Source organism: Chelon labrosus (assembly GCF_963514085.1).
Source record: "Chelon labrosus genome assembly, chromosome: 2".
Lineage (NCBI taxonomy): Eukaryota > Metazoa > Chordata > Actinopteri > Mugiliformes > Mugilidae > Chelon > Chelon labrosus.
In genome coordinates, this window is record NC_140338.1 from 16344467 (window position 1) to 16359786 (window position 15320).

The 15320-nt window shown below is 42.4% G+C and overlaps 1 protein-coding gene across 1 annotated transcript in view; it reads left to right on the forward strand.

The window, feature by feature from the left end:
* The first annotated feature begins 348 nt into the window (after positions 1-348).
* znf827 (zinc finger protein 827) overlaps positions 349-15320 on the forward strand; it is a 62414-nt gene continuing 47442 nt past the window's right edge. The window contains exon 1 of the mRNA XM_084569418.1: positions 349-1112. Within this exon, the coding sequence (XP_084425544.1) occupies positions 1070-1112 (43 nt within the window). The 5' untranslated portion in view covers positions 349-1069. The remainder of the gene's footprint in view (positions 1113-15320) is intronic.

Genomic DNA, 15320 nt, shown 5'->3' on the forward strand with positions numbered 1-15320 from the left:
TTCGTTTTTTTAATCCCAATTACTTTTTTCCTCATAAACCTTTTACAAAGTTTGTAAAATAAATATGTGGAAACTTTTCAGTGAAGAGAGTGTGTACAAAAAGCCCAAACTAAATTCCTCTGGTGATACAAACACCTTGGAAATGTTATAATACTGTTAATATAAATGTATTATCCAGCCCGTAGTATTAGCATTACTACCATGGAAGTTGCAGAATGGATTTAATGTCTACATCTGCATTAAATTCACGTATAAACTTAGTCCTTTAGTCAATAATGGCTCTCTATTATTACATTTGTATTATGCTACGAATTGAATACTCTTTTATTTTTTTTAACTAAAGCCTAATAGCGTTTTGGTTGTGGTGTTAAACTGTGCAGTGTTTTTCTAATGAATGCTACATTCACGGCTTTATGTATTTCACAGCGGTCAGAGCAGAGATGTACATTCATCTTTGCATCATTCGCATAAATTACTATCGTCACTCAGTAATATTTATTTATTTATTTTTTTAAAGGAAATTACAGTGACTCCGTTAATGTAATCCGACTCCATCAATATGGCCCCTCTGCTGAATTATGCCCCTCTTTGCTTTTTCCAGATATATTTTCTTTTCAGCAATACACCCTGAAAGCTTGGGGGCACCTTGTCCGTACGCCGCTCTCGGGGGCGAGCTCCTCGGATGTGTGCGTGCGCGCACCGGCGTGCTTGAGTGTGTGTGTGAGAGAGAGCGTGCGAACGTGTGTGCTTGAGTGAGTGTGTGTGTGCGTGCGTGCGGTGCGCGCGTGTGTCTGCTCTGCTGTTGCTGCCCTTTGATCCCTGCATTAGTGTTAGTTAGGGGCTCGGAGACACACTTGCACCGAGAGCAGCCATAGTCAAGACACGGCAACAACAACAGCGGCACCTCCTCCGCCTGTGTTCCCATTCCCCAACAATACACTTTAAACCGAGCAAAGCCAGGTGCACGACCAAGTCCCTGCCATCACTGGCGCCTCCAGTCTCAATGGGAAAAACCTTTTTTCTTCTTATCCCTAAACAAGGACGAGAATGTGATTAAAAACGGGGGAAAATGCCAAGGAGGAAGCAGGAGCAACCCAAGCGCCTGCCTTCACGTAAGTCCTTCACTCGTTTTGTGCAATTTTAACGGCTCTCCGTGTGTTTTGCGCAGTAGTTTAGGGTTAAAGAGGTGAAACAGACAAAAGACTCGGCGTAGGTTATTTCTCCCTTTTTAGGTCCGAGCGAGGCAGCCATGTTGTTGGCGATGGGTAACGTTAGCGAGAGCAGTGAGTGGATAAATGATACGTGGCTTTAATAAGAGTATAATCGATAGAGGTCCGGTTCCGTTAAAGGTTGCGGTCAGTTGGTATATGTGTCGGTTGTGTGTGAGGTATAACGGCCGAGCGTTTTCGGTAACGTGTTCGCCGCCTGCTTCGGTCGCTTTTCGGGTAGAAAGGGGAGGATCTGGGAGTCTGGCCGCAATAAAATGAAGGGTCAGTCGGATCAGACAAGCCAGAGTCTGGCTCCCCGTACCCTTGTGTTCCTAGTTAGCAATAGCGCTATCTAGCAACGCTCGGTAAACTTCATTTCCTCGGCGATAAACGTCTTTAACTTTCGCCTCATAGTTTTGCCTGCTCCAAATCGCGGAACCGAATTTGTTCGCGCTTGTTTGCCGTCGACTTTAAAAAAAGTGTGGTGGGATTTTTTTTATTTTTATTTTTTATTTATTTTTTGTGTGTGTGTTTTTTTTCCAAGCCAATGTAATTTTATTTTTTTTTCTTTCTACCCCTCCCAGTCTGCATGCAGGCTGTGTCAGAGCCATGGTCGGTCACCTGAAGTTCAGGGTTTTTCCCCCCCTTCCCCTTTGCAGCCATTCATTGCAGACAGACTACGATCAATAACGCGGTTAGAAAAAGGAAACGACACTTGTGCTCCTCTACGTCGCTTGAAAATAACGCTTTGCCGCTGCCTACATCTACCGTGATTCCCGTGTAGTTGATTTTGGTGGGAGGTTGGTTTACTTTTTGCACATTTGACCCGCCGTATCTTGGATGTTCGTATTGAGCCTTTATCAGTCCAGATAATGGAAAAGCTGCAATGACACACTCCGGCCGCTAGAGGATTGCTTGACTGATAGTGGGCTATGACAACCATTATTAAAGGAATTATCCAAGAGTGACATTTTATTATTAGTTTTTTTTTTTTTTTTTGCTCTTAATCATCTCTGCTGAATACGTGCGCAGGCAAACATCTCAATTAGTCACATTAGTATGTCAATGTAGTGAATAAGTGAGTGAATCATGTTTTTAAATCCAGGATGGCCTGATGCATTTATCTCATGACTCTTCGTCTTCTTCATATATTAAATGTCAGAGCATGCAAGCTGTTCAAACCGACCATGCGCACGTTTTTTTTTTTGTTTTTTTTTTTTAAGTGTTAATATTCACTGATCTACTACTCAGGTGTTTGACCTAGGGTTGAACTTGGGAAATTGCAGCGGTTGGCTGGGAGGCAGAGAGGTGGAGACTAGGTGACAGTGGGTGCAGTGGCGGTGTCTGTGTCTGTGTATGTATGTGTGTGTGTGACTGACTGACAGTGAGTCCTCACTGATACGCTGCAGGGTCATGATATATAAATGAAAATAACCCATAGCAGCCTTTTTTTCCCCCCACTCTCGGTACATCGAGGCTTGTTTGAGGGTCCGCTGAATACGCTTTCCTGGGTCTTACAGTGTTTTGTGTACGCTGAAATCCTAAAAAGCAGACAGTGGTACCAAGCACACGAGATGAGGTGAATTTCCTGAATTAACTTGATCTCTAATTACCTCCAGGAAGTATGTACAAATACTTTTATTCAGTTCACACTTGCATTTTCCTGCTGAGTAGAAGATGTGTGTAGATTTGGTCAATTGTGACTCATTGCGTGGGATTTTTTGACATGTCACCCTGTTAACAGGGATGTTTATGTATAATATAAATACATTTTTAGAATATTTTGTTTATGGTTTGAGTCAGTAGTCTCAAAAGCAGCAAAACTTAAATAGATTGTATGTTATATGCAGATCCAAAAAACATGTTTTAGCACCAAGTTGCCTATCAAAGTGGGTAACGTACACGTAAATGTTAGTTCGAAACGTATAGGAAATGTTTGGTAAAGTTAGTTTGATGAATGCTGTACTCTTTGGCACAGTATCATTATTTTTTATATATATATATGTAGTCCATTATATTCTGTTATTTGGAAACGAAAATCAAAGTAAGCCTGTGTCAACCTTTCAATTAAGCCCCTTTGTAATTGCTCTGCATCAGAAATACTGTTCACCCACGTATCTGAAACCATGTACTCCTGAGTAGGTAGGCACTGTACTGGAGCACTGCTGTGCATGTGTTCCTGGGTTTAAATGAAAGCCTTTCTCTGATTTAGGAGCTGTTTCCCTCCTCAGTCAACAAACTGTCAGAGAAAAGTATGAATTTGTCAGAAGCTTTTTGCGCTTTGTTTTGGATCTTCCCACTCCAGAATGGAAGTGTCACCTCATGCCATTCGCTGTCAGTCTGTGTGTTTTCATTATTCAGCCAACAACACCCTGGTGGTGTGCCAGCCAACAAGCACAATATCGAGCTTCAAATCTCTTCATCTGTGGTGAAAAAGGGCAAGCTAATACACTGGCTTTAATGCTGGAGGTGCTTTATCTTAGCACAGACCCAGATATATGGGTTGTGTAGCCCAGCGTGCAGTGTCCCATTGTCTGTAGCACAGCTTGCGAGAAGAGACTATTCTTTAAGTGTGTGTGCATGGCACGCACATGTGAAACCGAACACACAACCCCTTGTGTATGCGTGTTTGTGTGTGTGTCTCTGTCTGTGGGTACATAAGCTGGCTATGGAGGTCACAGTACAGTATGGCGCCTTCATTCTGACAAGTAAACATGACCTTTGGTGCCACAATGAAAACTGCCATTCTTTATGACCTTGTGGTGTGTTATTGTTTGTGTAATTTTACTGCCTTATTACTCACTGTTAAAAGTTGGGCTTGGTAAAATGCTGCGTTCAGATGTAAAACTGTGTACATTTTATGCACATGGTTTCAAAAATAACATGTTGAGTCAGTGAGCACAGGCCTAAATGTGCAGCACTGTAAAAATAAATGGATAGATTTCCAGCATTGCCAGACAGACTTCTGCTCCTCTTCCTCAGCCAAAAGCGCACTGACTGGGTGGCTCTCTACCTTACTGTAATGGTGGGTCACTGGCTACCTTCCACTTGCTATGATTATAATGACCTTGGTGGGGCTGGGGCTTAAAAACACTGGATTAAGGGGAAAGGAAAATGAGAGGAGGTTTCCATTTCACTCTTGGCATAAAATTTGAGGGGAATTTCAGCCAAGCATCCCTTACTTCACCACCACTGCTATGTTCCCCCCTCAAGTTGGTGGGGCTCTGGTGCACTGGCTTCAACTTAGAAACGAGTGCAGCGGAAAGATGGTTGCATGCCCCTTCTAAAAGTGCTTTAGAGAGCATAGAAACCTACTTTTAATATTCATACTTGATGGACGAACCAGGCTCAGCCTTTTGGGTTTTATGTGATGGGAGCAGAAAACACAGACGCTGGTGTGAATAAAAAGTTAGTTGGGCAAGGTTTAATGGGCCTGGTTTCAGAAAAGTAGCTAAGCCTCAGGGCGAGGATCAATATATATACACAAGAGTTAACCCTATTTGCTACATCAGACAATTGGCACGCCACACAGACGGCAGGGTTTAGACAACTTAAAAAATGGATGATTCTTAAGAATCAAATATCCATGCGTCGGCTCTGTATGTTACTCAAGATTAACAGTATCGCATTCATTTGAACTGGTGTGCCCATTTAGTTCCCACAACACATTAAAGCATCTTTATAGAATTAGGCTGTTAATTGGCTAAGTATTGGTGCAGATCCTTGTATGGTTGCAAGTTCAGGAAACTGTATTGTGACACTGGGGGTCAAATATGGTGTTTAAATTACATTGGCAGTAGTTGTTGAAGGAGAAGACCTGGGTTATTTTCACTATAAATTCTTTATTTGGGGCAGAGTTTGTGCATCATAATTTCCAGAAGTGTAATTGCTCCATACATACATCTATCATCTACTAACACTGCGCTCAGAAATAATCACTGACTGTTTCTACAAATCACAACTTCAGCCAAGATTCTTGTATACCCTCTCACAGGGTAGTTTTTTTAAGTGATGATGTATTGGAAGACTGCATTATGATAATTGAATAACTAGAGCTGAAATATCCTCTCATATTATTTAGCTCCCCTGTTTGGGTTCATAGTGTCTTCCAGGTTAGTTACAGCATCCCAGTGTGAAAACGTATGGGTCAGACAACACCTTTGTGTCTTGATAAAGATACATGACTTAAACAAGTTGGTGTAAGCGTGAGGCAACTATTTGGCCCAACATAACTCACACAAGTCAGTGTAAGTTATGTGTGTGTGTGTGTGTGTGTGTGCAAATAACATCAGACAGTCTGAGTCGTTTGGTTTGTGGTGGCACAACCCACGTGTGCCTGTTAATAAAGGAAGAAAAAAAAATGATTGTGGTGTTCAGGCTGCACATTGAGACAGACCCCATTGTTACCAAAAGACATTGCACCAGCTTTACAGTACTGTATGCAGTTATATTCAAACTTATGATCAGAGATATTGCTATATTTCTATAATATGCTATTATACTGTAAGTCCATGGCAATTACAATGACTTTTCAGTCAGAGTTTTTTTTTTGTTTTTCATTTTTGTTTCAGGTTTACATCAAAATGCAAAAGAAAGTGGATGTTTGTTACTGTTTTAAAAGGTTCATCTGAATTAAACTTATAATTAAGCTAATTTGGTTTGTATAACCTTGAACTGAAAAATTTGAACTGAATTTTGCTCTGTTTTTTCTTATAATCACATATTTCCTTTATTAAAATATGTTTAACGCCTCTGGAAGGACACGTTAAGTAATTTAACACACAAATGACTAGAACCCTGCCTGAGGTATCCCAGTGCATTTACCAATGATGGTAAAGAAATGAAAAAATACTATGCTCGTTTCAGTTTGTGGTGTTTTTATTATCAAGGCGCCAACTTTAAAAAATAAATTTGGAAACTCTATACCAAAGGTCAGTTCAAATCGTGACATGAAAACGCTGCTGAAATTATCATCTTGGAAAGGTATTTTTATTTTCGATGTCTTTTAGATCTAATAATTTCAAAGTGGCTTCTCTGACCAGAGAATCTTTTGTAGCACGAAATCAGTGGTCGTCCTGATACCAGTACAGTACCTGCCTGGTCACAATCAGAACCCCCTCTGTGTGGAATGGAAGTGCCTCAGCCTTGGTAACGATTTTTCCCGTGTTGACAAGTCACAACATGGAGATCTACAGCTCGGAGAGCAGCCCTTTGGCTACGCAGAGCCCTGCTTGCACTGAGTAATAGCAATCTCACAGGAGTAGCAGGCTTTCAGCTGGCAGCAGTTCATACGGAACAGCTCGCCGGTGCAGCTGGGAAAGACAGAGCAGAGTGGAGAGGGAGAGGAGCTGGTGGTGGTAGCAGAGGAGATGGAGGGAGGGAGGAAGTGGAGAGGAAGAGCTGTTAAGAGCTTTGGGCGGTTTCTCTGTTGTTGTACCACACAAGTGCATCCAGGCCCTGCAGGACAAGCCTTTAACAGGCATGAGGGATGGAGAGCATGAGAGGAGAGGAGGAGGCGGCGGCAGTGGAGGAGGTGGTGGTCTGGGGAGCTGAAGCTGGCCAGTCGTGCCAGACGCCTGTTCTAAACAGGGATGTGATTTATTGTTTGACTCTGTCTCACGTTTCACTCCTAGAAAGACACTAAAATTTACATTGTTGAGAGATAAAGAACTGCCCCAATTGTCTTAAAAGGAACGCCGTCCCCTGTGGGCTGCGGAGAAATGTTTGAGCATGTAGTACATCATTAACTCGTGCGTAAAACTGGGAAGTTTTCGGCACCAGGTGGCATCAGATTTTTGTTTTTTTGGCTTTGAATTCTGTTTCATTTATAGCTTTTCGACAGTACGTACAAACCTACTGCTTTAGCTATTTACACATTATTAACTACAAAGCAGCTTTCTGACTCAGTTCATTACGGAATGTATGTTTTCAAGGGGGTTTGCTAAGATGTTGATCTTTGTCGCCCTTTCTGAACACACTCTGCACGGTGCGGTGCTATGAGATGACCTCACTTCCTGTGTGGGTAGAGGAGGGCAGGAGGCCTCTTTCACACACATTCACACTCTCTGAAGCACAGTCTGGCTCCAGTTAGCCTTTAGTGCACTAGCCAGGCTAACCCCTCTCTCCTCTGTGTTTCCACTTGGCACATTTGGGCAGTCGAGAGCAAGGCACAGGCTAATGTCTTCAACTAGCCGGGCTAACAGCTGTGTGTCTGCAGCTTTTGGGGCATAGGATCAGTTTTATGGGGAGATTAAAAGTACTGAGAAGGAGGGGGGTTGTTACAGACACAGGATAGTAGGACCATAAGGCAGTGACAGCTCTCTAGGGAAACAATATATCACCTCTAAAAGGGGAGTGGAAGTGTTTGGCTCCGGTACAAAAATCCAGAGAAGTTAAAATCATTGATGTGATGTCATCTCTGAGAAAGCCATTGTCAGTATAGCGTGAGGTTATTTATGATGCTCAAATTGCAGGTGAGCATCTTGACTAATTCAGTGTTGTGGAGAAGGTCTCCCCATTTGCACACTGTCTTTGTTGAATCTCCCGCTGCATTATAAGGAAGATGTGTCCCTAGCTTTTATCCTTTCATTGTTTACCAAGGGCATTTGATCACTTGATTTTGCCCTTGTGATTCTAATGAGATTAGCTAATCACTGGATATTTCTGAGCGAATAGCCCTGTGGCGTATGGTACCTGTGAGAATCAAAACCATAAGGAGAATCAAATGAAATTGTACAAATTAGCGATGATGAGTGGACGTAGGCAGCTACTGCAAAAAGAACTGAATCAGATGGCTCAGCTCATAATTGCCCGTATGTTCCCACACCCCATGAGCGTTCTTGAATGGGGGCCATGTTGGTGCCATGTCATTAATCCCTTGTACTCTACAGGGGAGTGGTCAGCGGCAGATGTATTTGCATTTCCTCCAGAAGGTTTTCTAGATTAGCACAAATCCTCCCAGAAAAACCGTTTAAAAACCTCATTTGGCACGCACAGCCAGACTTTGTGCTCATAGCTGGCCAAAGAAAGCCTTCCCTCCCTCTACATCTCCATCTCTCTGACTCCCCTGATTTTTTATTTTTTTTTTCACCCCCACCCCTAGCCTCCCCCCCTCTCTCCACCAGCCTTGTGGTTCTCACAGCGTTGCTCCATGTTGATTTGGACAGGGCAGTGTAATTGTTTGGAAACCCGGTTCTGTCATTTGCATGTAGCAAGCAGCCACTTTTCCAGTTTCAGTGTTTTGGCCTTGTTGTACCTGCCAGCCAGAAATGAGATCATCAGAAGAGTAGACGAGAAGCTGACATCTCTCCTCCACCTACCCGTGGCTTTAAGTGATGGTTGTCATAGCAATCATTATGCCACAGAACAGACTCAGTGGGTGAAGGATGGCTTTGAATGCGGCAGCCTCAGGTCACAACCTGGTTATGACAGAACAGATAGACTTATAAGGGTTGGTTGCAGTACACAGTCTGCACAAAGTAAACAGCTGCACGCATAGCTCGACAGGTTTGTATAGATTTCAGCTTGAGACTGAAGTTATTGAAGCAATGTCTTTTTTTTATACCATAAAGAAGGCAAGGCAGGTATTCATGTAATGGAGAGTAGAAGGGCAGCATGGGGCGAACAATGCCTCTCATTCGCGTCAGCTGCCCTGGCCAGCATTTAACATGGAGATTGGAAACGGAATAAGCTCTCCCCCCAATCTCCCTGGACCTGCATGTAAATGAGGTTAGCGGTTAGCATTTCCTGCTGTGCCACAGCAATTCTTCTCCCTTTCTTGCTCCCTCCTTTTCCTTTTTTCTTTTTTTTTTTTTTTTTCAAATAATGGCCTGAAAGTGCTCCCCCTTTCCTGGGGTAGGGACCGGGACCAATCCTGATTAGTGTCCCTGTCCTAAGTGACAGGCTAAAATCCAAGCAGGCACTGCCTTGGGCGCCTCTGCCAAACAGCCGTCAAACCAGTACCACCATAAAAAAAGACAGCCCCTCCACTCTCAAGATTATCTCCCCTCTCTTCGTCCTCCTGGCTTCTCTGCTCATTCTCCCCTGCCGTCCTTTCCGAGTGACTCTAATAGACGCTGCCTCCATCTCTCTAGCACACTGTCCTCTTGCGTACATACATGCACATATAGAATTACCTCTCACTCTACCCCCACCTCCCACCGGACCTTGCTTTGTGTCCCTGGGTGGACTGGCTGCTATAGAGCCAAGTGTCCCTTTTGCCAGCAGGGTGATTTACAAACAATACATGGACGCTGTACACACTCCCACCTTCCACCCTCCTACTCTCTCTCACTTTGCCTCCATAGACACACAATCACCTCTGTGATGAGCTTCAGTATGCCAGCAGACTGCGCAGCGGGGTGATGGCCTGTTCTTTTCTCACTTGTCTTAAAAAAAAATTACCCTGTCTTATTGAGGAAGTTAGCGCATCATCCCTGCCTTGGTTGGATGACGCTACTTTGTCAACTGAAAGAAAAACTGATGCCGTTTGATTAGCTTGTCCGGTGGCTTAAAATTTGTACCACACGAAATGGTGGTAATGTGCAGTGCATTCATGACAATTTTCCCTGATGTGCCGTAGTTATGTTGAGAGTGGCTATGCTAATTACTCAGTGTTTGAGAAGAAGAAAATCTGAGGTAAGAACATACTGAAAAAAATACTGTTACCCTCCGCACTAGCTCTATTGAACCTGTTATCAATTAGCTGTTTTCACTACTTGTTTATAAAAAGCCCTGTATACATAATAACTAAAAAAAAACAACACAGCAGCACAGGAAATTGATCTAGTTATGTCAATCAAAATGTAATGCTCCCATGTACCTATAAGGCGAGCCAGCACTAGTATGTCAGAGGCATAACACCTTGCAGTTTTCACACATGCCCAAGTAGAATTTTTCTCCCATGTGTGGTTGACTGTATTCACTTACACAAAGAAGGATCCCACCCACATATGCCTATTCTTATGAGATCGAATGGTGGAAGACTTTATGAATATGAACAGCTCTTGCTCACAGAATCAAGAGACCAGTTTGTGGAGTGTAGCACGAGCACATTACACTGGCCCCATTTGTCAAAGGGCCTATGAATTTGTCTCTTTTCGTGCCCATGTGACCAAATAACACTATTGGCTGGTCAGCAGTTTTATTAATGCTGGGATTAGATGGCCGTTTGCAGACGTCTTGCTGTTAAAGACCCATCCGTGTTCATCTATTTCGATGTCATTCCCTCACACTCCTCGTGTAAATTTTGCTGCCCAAACGTTTTGGCAATATGCAAGTAGCTTTCAATTTGTAAAATGCACACACACTCAGCAACAAACCAACAATGATGTTAAGTGATGTGGACTAGTGTTGTGAATTGTGTAGTATATTTGAACTTTTGGCTTTTATGACTTCTTTTATTTTTTAAAAAGGTAATGGTTGATATTTTGGACCTGCACAGTATGCGGATTTCTAGTTGGTCATTGTACATCTAAGTAGTTTTTCTTATTCATTTGATGAGGAGCTTCAGGTAGAATTGCTTTCAAAGATAAGAGTTTGATGAGACGTTCTTTTGCAAAAGCTGCTTAGATTATTTACCAGCGCTTGTAAAGCAGATTCAATAAAAAAGCGTGACTCATCTTTGCCAAAAACACCGCAAGCAATGAATATGCCATTCATAATAAAATAAAGATTTTTGGCTGAGACTTTGACAGGAAAATCTACCAGTGGCCCAGGGCTGCTAAGGAGTTGACCCAGGTCTGTTAAATGTTCAAAAAAGAGCCTTAGAAATACCAGTATGCTTTAATTTCTCACATTTTAATAAGTCCTTGTCTCGCTACTGTGTCGCTGGCCTATCCTCCATGTTGTGTTTTATCTATTCAGACAGAATATACTCCATGTCAGAGGCGTTTTGGGATACAGCTGCTAAAAGTTCCAAAAACTCTTAACTCTCAATTCCCCACAAACCTACAATTTTGAAACGTGTCAGAGACGTCCAACTCTTAAAGCCAAGCCTGGGAAGTTCTTCAACCTTCAGAAAGTTCCTGCTGTGAAAATTCATTTTATATCTTTGCCAGTGATAGAGGATGTTTTATTCATTTCACATAACACAAACAAACATAATTCGATGAAAGTCATCTTATTAAGTCAAAATTCCTGTAGGAGCATAGAATGTGACTATACAGTCAGTATGTCATGGGCGGTGTTTTACGCCAGCGAGCAGGAATTTTGATGATTGTGACATTTGATTTCTGCATGAATGTGATGCAGTATGTTCTCTGGTATGTAATTCACTGGTGTTTCCTAGGAACTGACAACCCTATCAATATTACTCAACAATGATTTACAAGTTAGCAATTAATCAGAAGATTACATTGTCAACGGTTGGATATACTGTATAGGCAAAAGATTTATCTTTTGGCATGTGGCATTTACATATTTTTTTTATTATTTACTCAGGAACAGTATCAATTGCAAAAACTGGTTAAAAACATTTAGATGTGTTATTGCACACTGCTGGAGGCTAAAGAAAAGCCATGCCGCTTGGTTGTATCACTACAGCACCTGTACTTTAAACACCTTTGCAGAGTCTGTAAAACCTTACGTAGATCTCCGAATGAAATACATTGAAAAGTTAAATATTTTTGCCAACCTGCACAAAGACACTAAGAAGACATTTTAAATTTGATCTGTGTTTTCACACTTCAGTACTATTTACCATGTAGATCAGTGTTGTTACGTTATTTATTTTATTTATTTTTTATTTTAGATATTACTTGACTTTCCCTGTTGGCTAACATATGAAGAAGTGATGCTTTTTTCATCTATAGGCTGTTTGAGAGAGCCTAGTTAACTAAAGCACGAGATGTAGAGAACAGAACAATAGAAGGAGCTTTCAATAAGAGGCAGCAATATAACGCATGTATTTGTCACAGTAAGCTCCTAAGGAAAAAAAAAAAAAGCCTCTGCCCAGCTAGTAGGTGTCTCTCCTGGGATGGACTCTGTATGTATGAAAATATATGATAAAAGTGTAAATGATTTTGGAAACGTAACAAAACACACAATGGTTTAATTTCCCATAACACTTATAGATAAGGATAAAGTAATTTCCTCATTTAATTCACATGATTCTGTTAATAAATCTCATCGCTTTCTCAGTGCAAATTGTTTATGTTCCCTCCTCATAGCCTTCCCCTGAGGGACGAGGGAATCATTTCAGTACCCCAGGATTTCAGGGTAGTGGCCGCAATCACACAATGATGTGAAAACCCGGGATTCGCAGTGCAGATAGCGGTATTATATCCCGCAATCCTTTTTTGACAGCCCCTGTAGTTTAGCCGAGCTACAGGCACAAAGCATGTGCACACACTAATTTCTGACCAGGGAGGTCATTTGTATTTAGTATGTGCAAGGGTACATTGGCGCACCACTTTAGCAGACTTCCCATCATTCTTTCTCATTGCATTCTGTTAAGTTAAATAAACTAACACGACCTTGAAAGTCTCCGATAGTATGGCACAGCGATTAGAAAGTGACTGCCCTTTGTCCACTCGGTTGAAATGGGGATTACTAGACAGAAATGGGATTTGACAGCCTCATGTGTAATAGATGTTTCAGATATTCTGATGCCGTTTTTGGGACAGTGACAGACAGCGAGCGCTGGCCTGTTTTCTCTCTCCAATTAGTGTCATTAGCTGGGTAATGCAGTTTGTTTTCATGCCTGGGCTGTAGTTTATTGCTGTGAATGATAATCCCAATCATTTAGTGAGATGCTTTCAAGGGAAATAAAAAAAAAAATCTAGTATAGATGTGTATTTTCGAATGATTACTTACTCAGTTAAATTAGCCAGAACTGCAGGTGTTGCGTTAACTGCTCCATGCAATGTAGTTGAACGTAACTCATACACTGGGCTTCTTAATTATCTCAGCCTTACTCAGAAACATGCAAGTTACACCGACTTTCTTTTCATATGTTATTGTATGATTATAAAGGACAAGTGATGTTTATCTCCTTCACTGATTAGCTTTGCAATGTTACAGTTTATGCTGCAAGGATGTAATAGATATACCACCTCTCTTCCTGAGGCAGTTTGTGTCCATACCTTTGATGACACATCTGAGGTTATAAGCAAGTATTTTTATTTTTTTTTTCTTACGTGAAATGCTAAAAATGGAAGGGAAAAATCAACCGGGGGGTAAAGTGCACTTCATCTGCATTGAGGAATTTCAGAGGTCTCGGGCTCTCAGTCGTCTCATTCTCTTCCAAGAACACTTCTCCTTCCTGTTTCACCTCTGGCATGCCGCCCAAAGTACCCACAAACCACGGAGGCCAAGGCCGAAAATACACAGATGGTAATTTGCACTACATTTCAATACGACTCAACCACCATTATATATAGCCCTGCTGCCTGAACCCTGATCCTCACTGAGAGTATCGTCTCACCTCAGATTCCTACTGAAAGATGGGCTCGTTATGTCTTTGTTACTTGTTAATAGTTGGACGGGATAATAGAGACAGTTGGAGTTGTCATGTTGTAAGAAGTGAATGTTTGAATGTCTAGCGTGAACATTGATCAATACACGGCAGGATTTTTTTTCCCAAGGTTAAGACATTGTGTCAACATAATTAATAGCTAGAGGGATGTTCAGTGGTTTAGGTTACGTTTGCGTAGAAGGAAAATAGGTGTCACTCTTTCATGTCAGAAGAAAGAAAAAGGCAGTGAATACCCCCCTACATAACCGACTACGTACATACACTCTGTATGCACTGCATCTAAGTCCTGCTATCGAGTGCAGTTTATCCACTGAGCACTATTTTTAAATGGGTTCATTTAAAGGAGTGCCGTTACTTTCCAACATCAAGGACAGGCCATCACATCGTCAAGTTCATCAAAAGTAAATAAGCTGCCTATTGTGCTGTGTGACATTTTGCCTCGGCGATCACTTGTCTTGCCCATTCCCTTGTTGGTTGTCATGTTTCATCAACTTCCTAATGGAAATAACAGGATGAATAAACTCCGGAGCAGTGATCTTGTTGCTCCTGCAAAAGGAACAACAGCATTTAATGTATCGATAGCACCAAATTTCATGAGGGTGGGCCAGCTGCTCCACTGGCTCCTACACATCCTGCTGGATTTATTCAGAGGATCTGCGTTTTATTTATTCATTTTAATATTTGCATTTCCAGTCTTGGACATGGGACAAGTAGGGAGAAAATCACAGGTATAAGGAGGAAAAAAGAGCATGCGGGTGGGAAAGAGATCAAGCAAGTGAGAGATTATGGAAAAAGGAAAGGGAGTTGATCCTGATCCAGTGTGTTCCAATTAATGGAATTACCTTCCTTCTTGAGAGGACTGTTAGTCATTTGCAGAGACGTGAGCCCGCCAGTAGTGGATCTCTCCCACCATATTGTCCAGCGAGCGCTAATAAGGCAGCCCTGACCGCTGGGCGTGCTCATTAGCATAGCCCGCGGCCGTGGCAACCCCCGCCAGGGCCCAGCCGGACACTTAATTACCACTACGGCGGCTTCTTCACTGCATCCATACTCACTTCCTTCCTATGTCCTCACCCACTGCCCTTCCTCCTTAACCCATAGACACACGCACACACAGACACACATGTCCCCATCACCCTCCCAGCCATAGCAGGACAGAGAGGCTAATCATTTTGGTGATGTAAATGTGATGTCTTTAGTCTCAGTATGTTGTGGCAGCCTTTCATGTTACTTCACTTTGTAGGGCGTTGCGGTCAGCAATCTTTGAGATTTTAGTGATTCCCTGACCTGCACTACCTCTCTCTATCTCTTGTTCCCTCTCTTTCATTCTTATATTAGCTCATGGGCATGACTCTCCTTTTGACATCGGCGCAGTATTGATGCACCCCCGTCCAACCTTAATCGGCTAATGGCCTCTTCTTCTTGCCTGCCCAGCCAAATCAGCCCCTCCCTTAACCATCCCTCTATCTGTCCCTTCCTTCGCCTTCCCGTCTCCTCTCCCCCTTCCCTGTTCGGGCCGGGGGTCACTGAGGCCAATTTTCATGCCTGGCTAAGCAACAGAGTAGCTTTGTGTGTGTGTGTGTGTGTGTCTGTGTGAGAGAGGGAATATGTTAGTCAGCAGCGTCACACAAGTCATG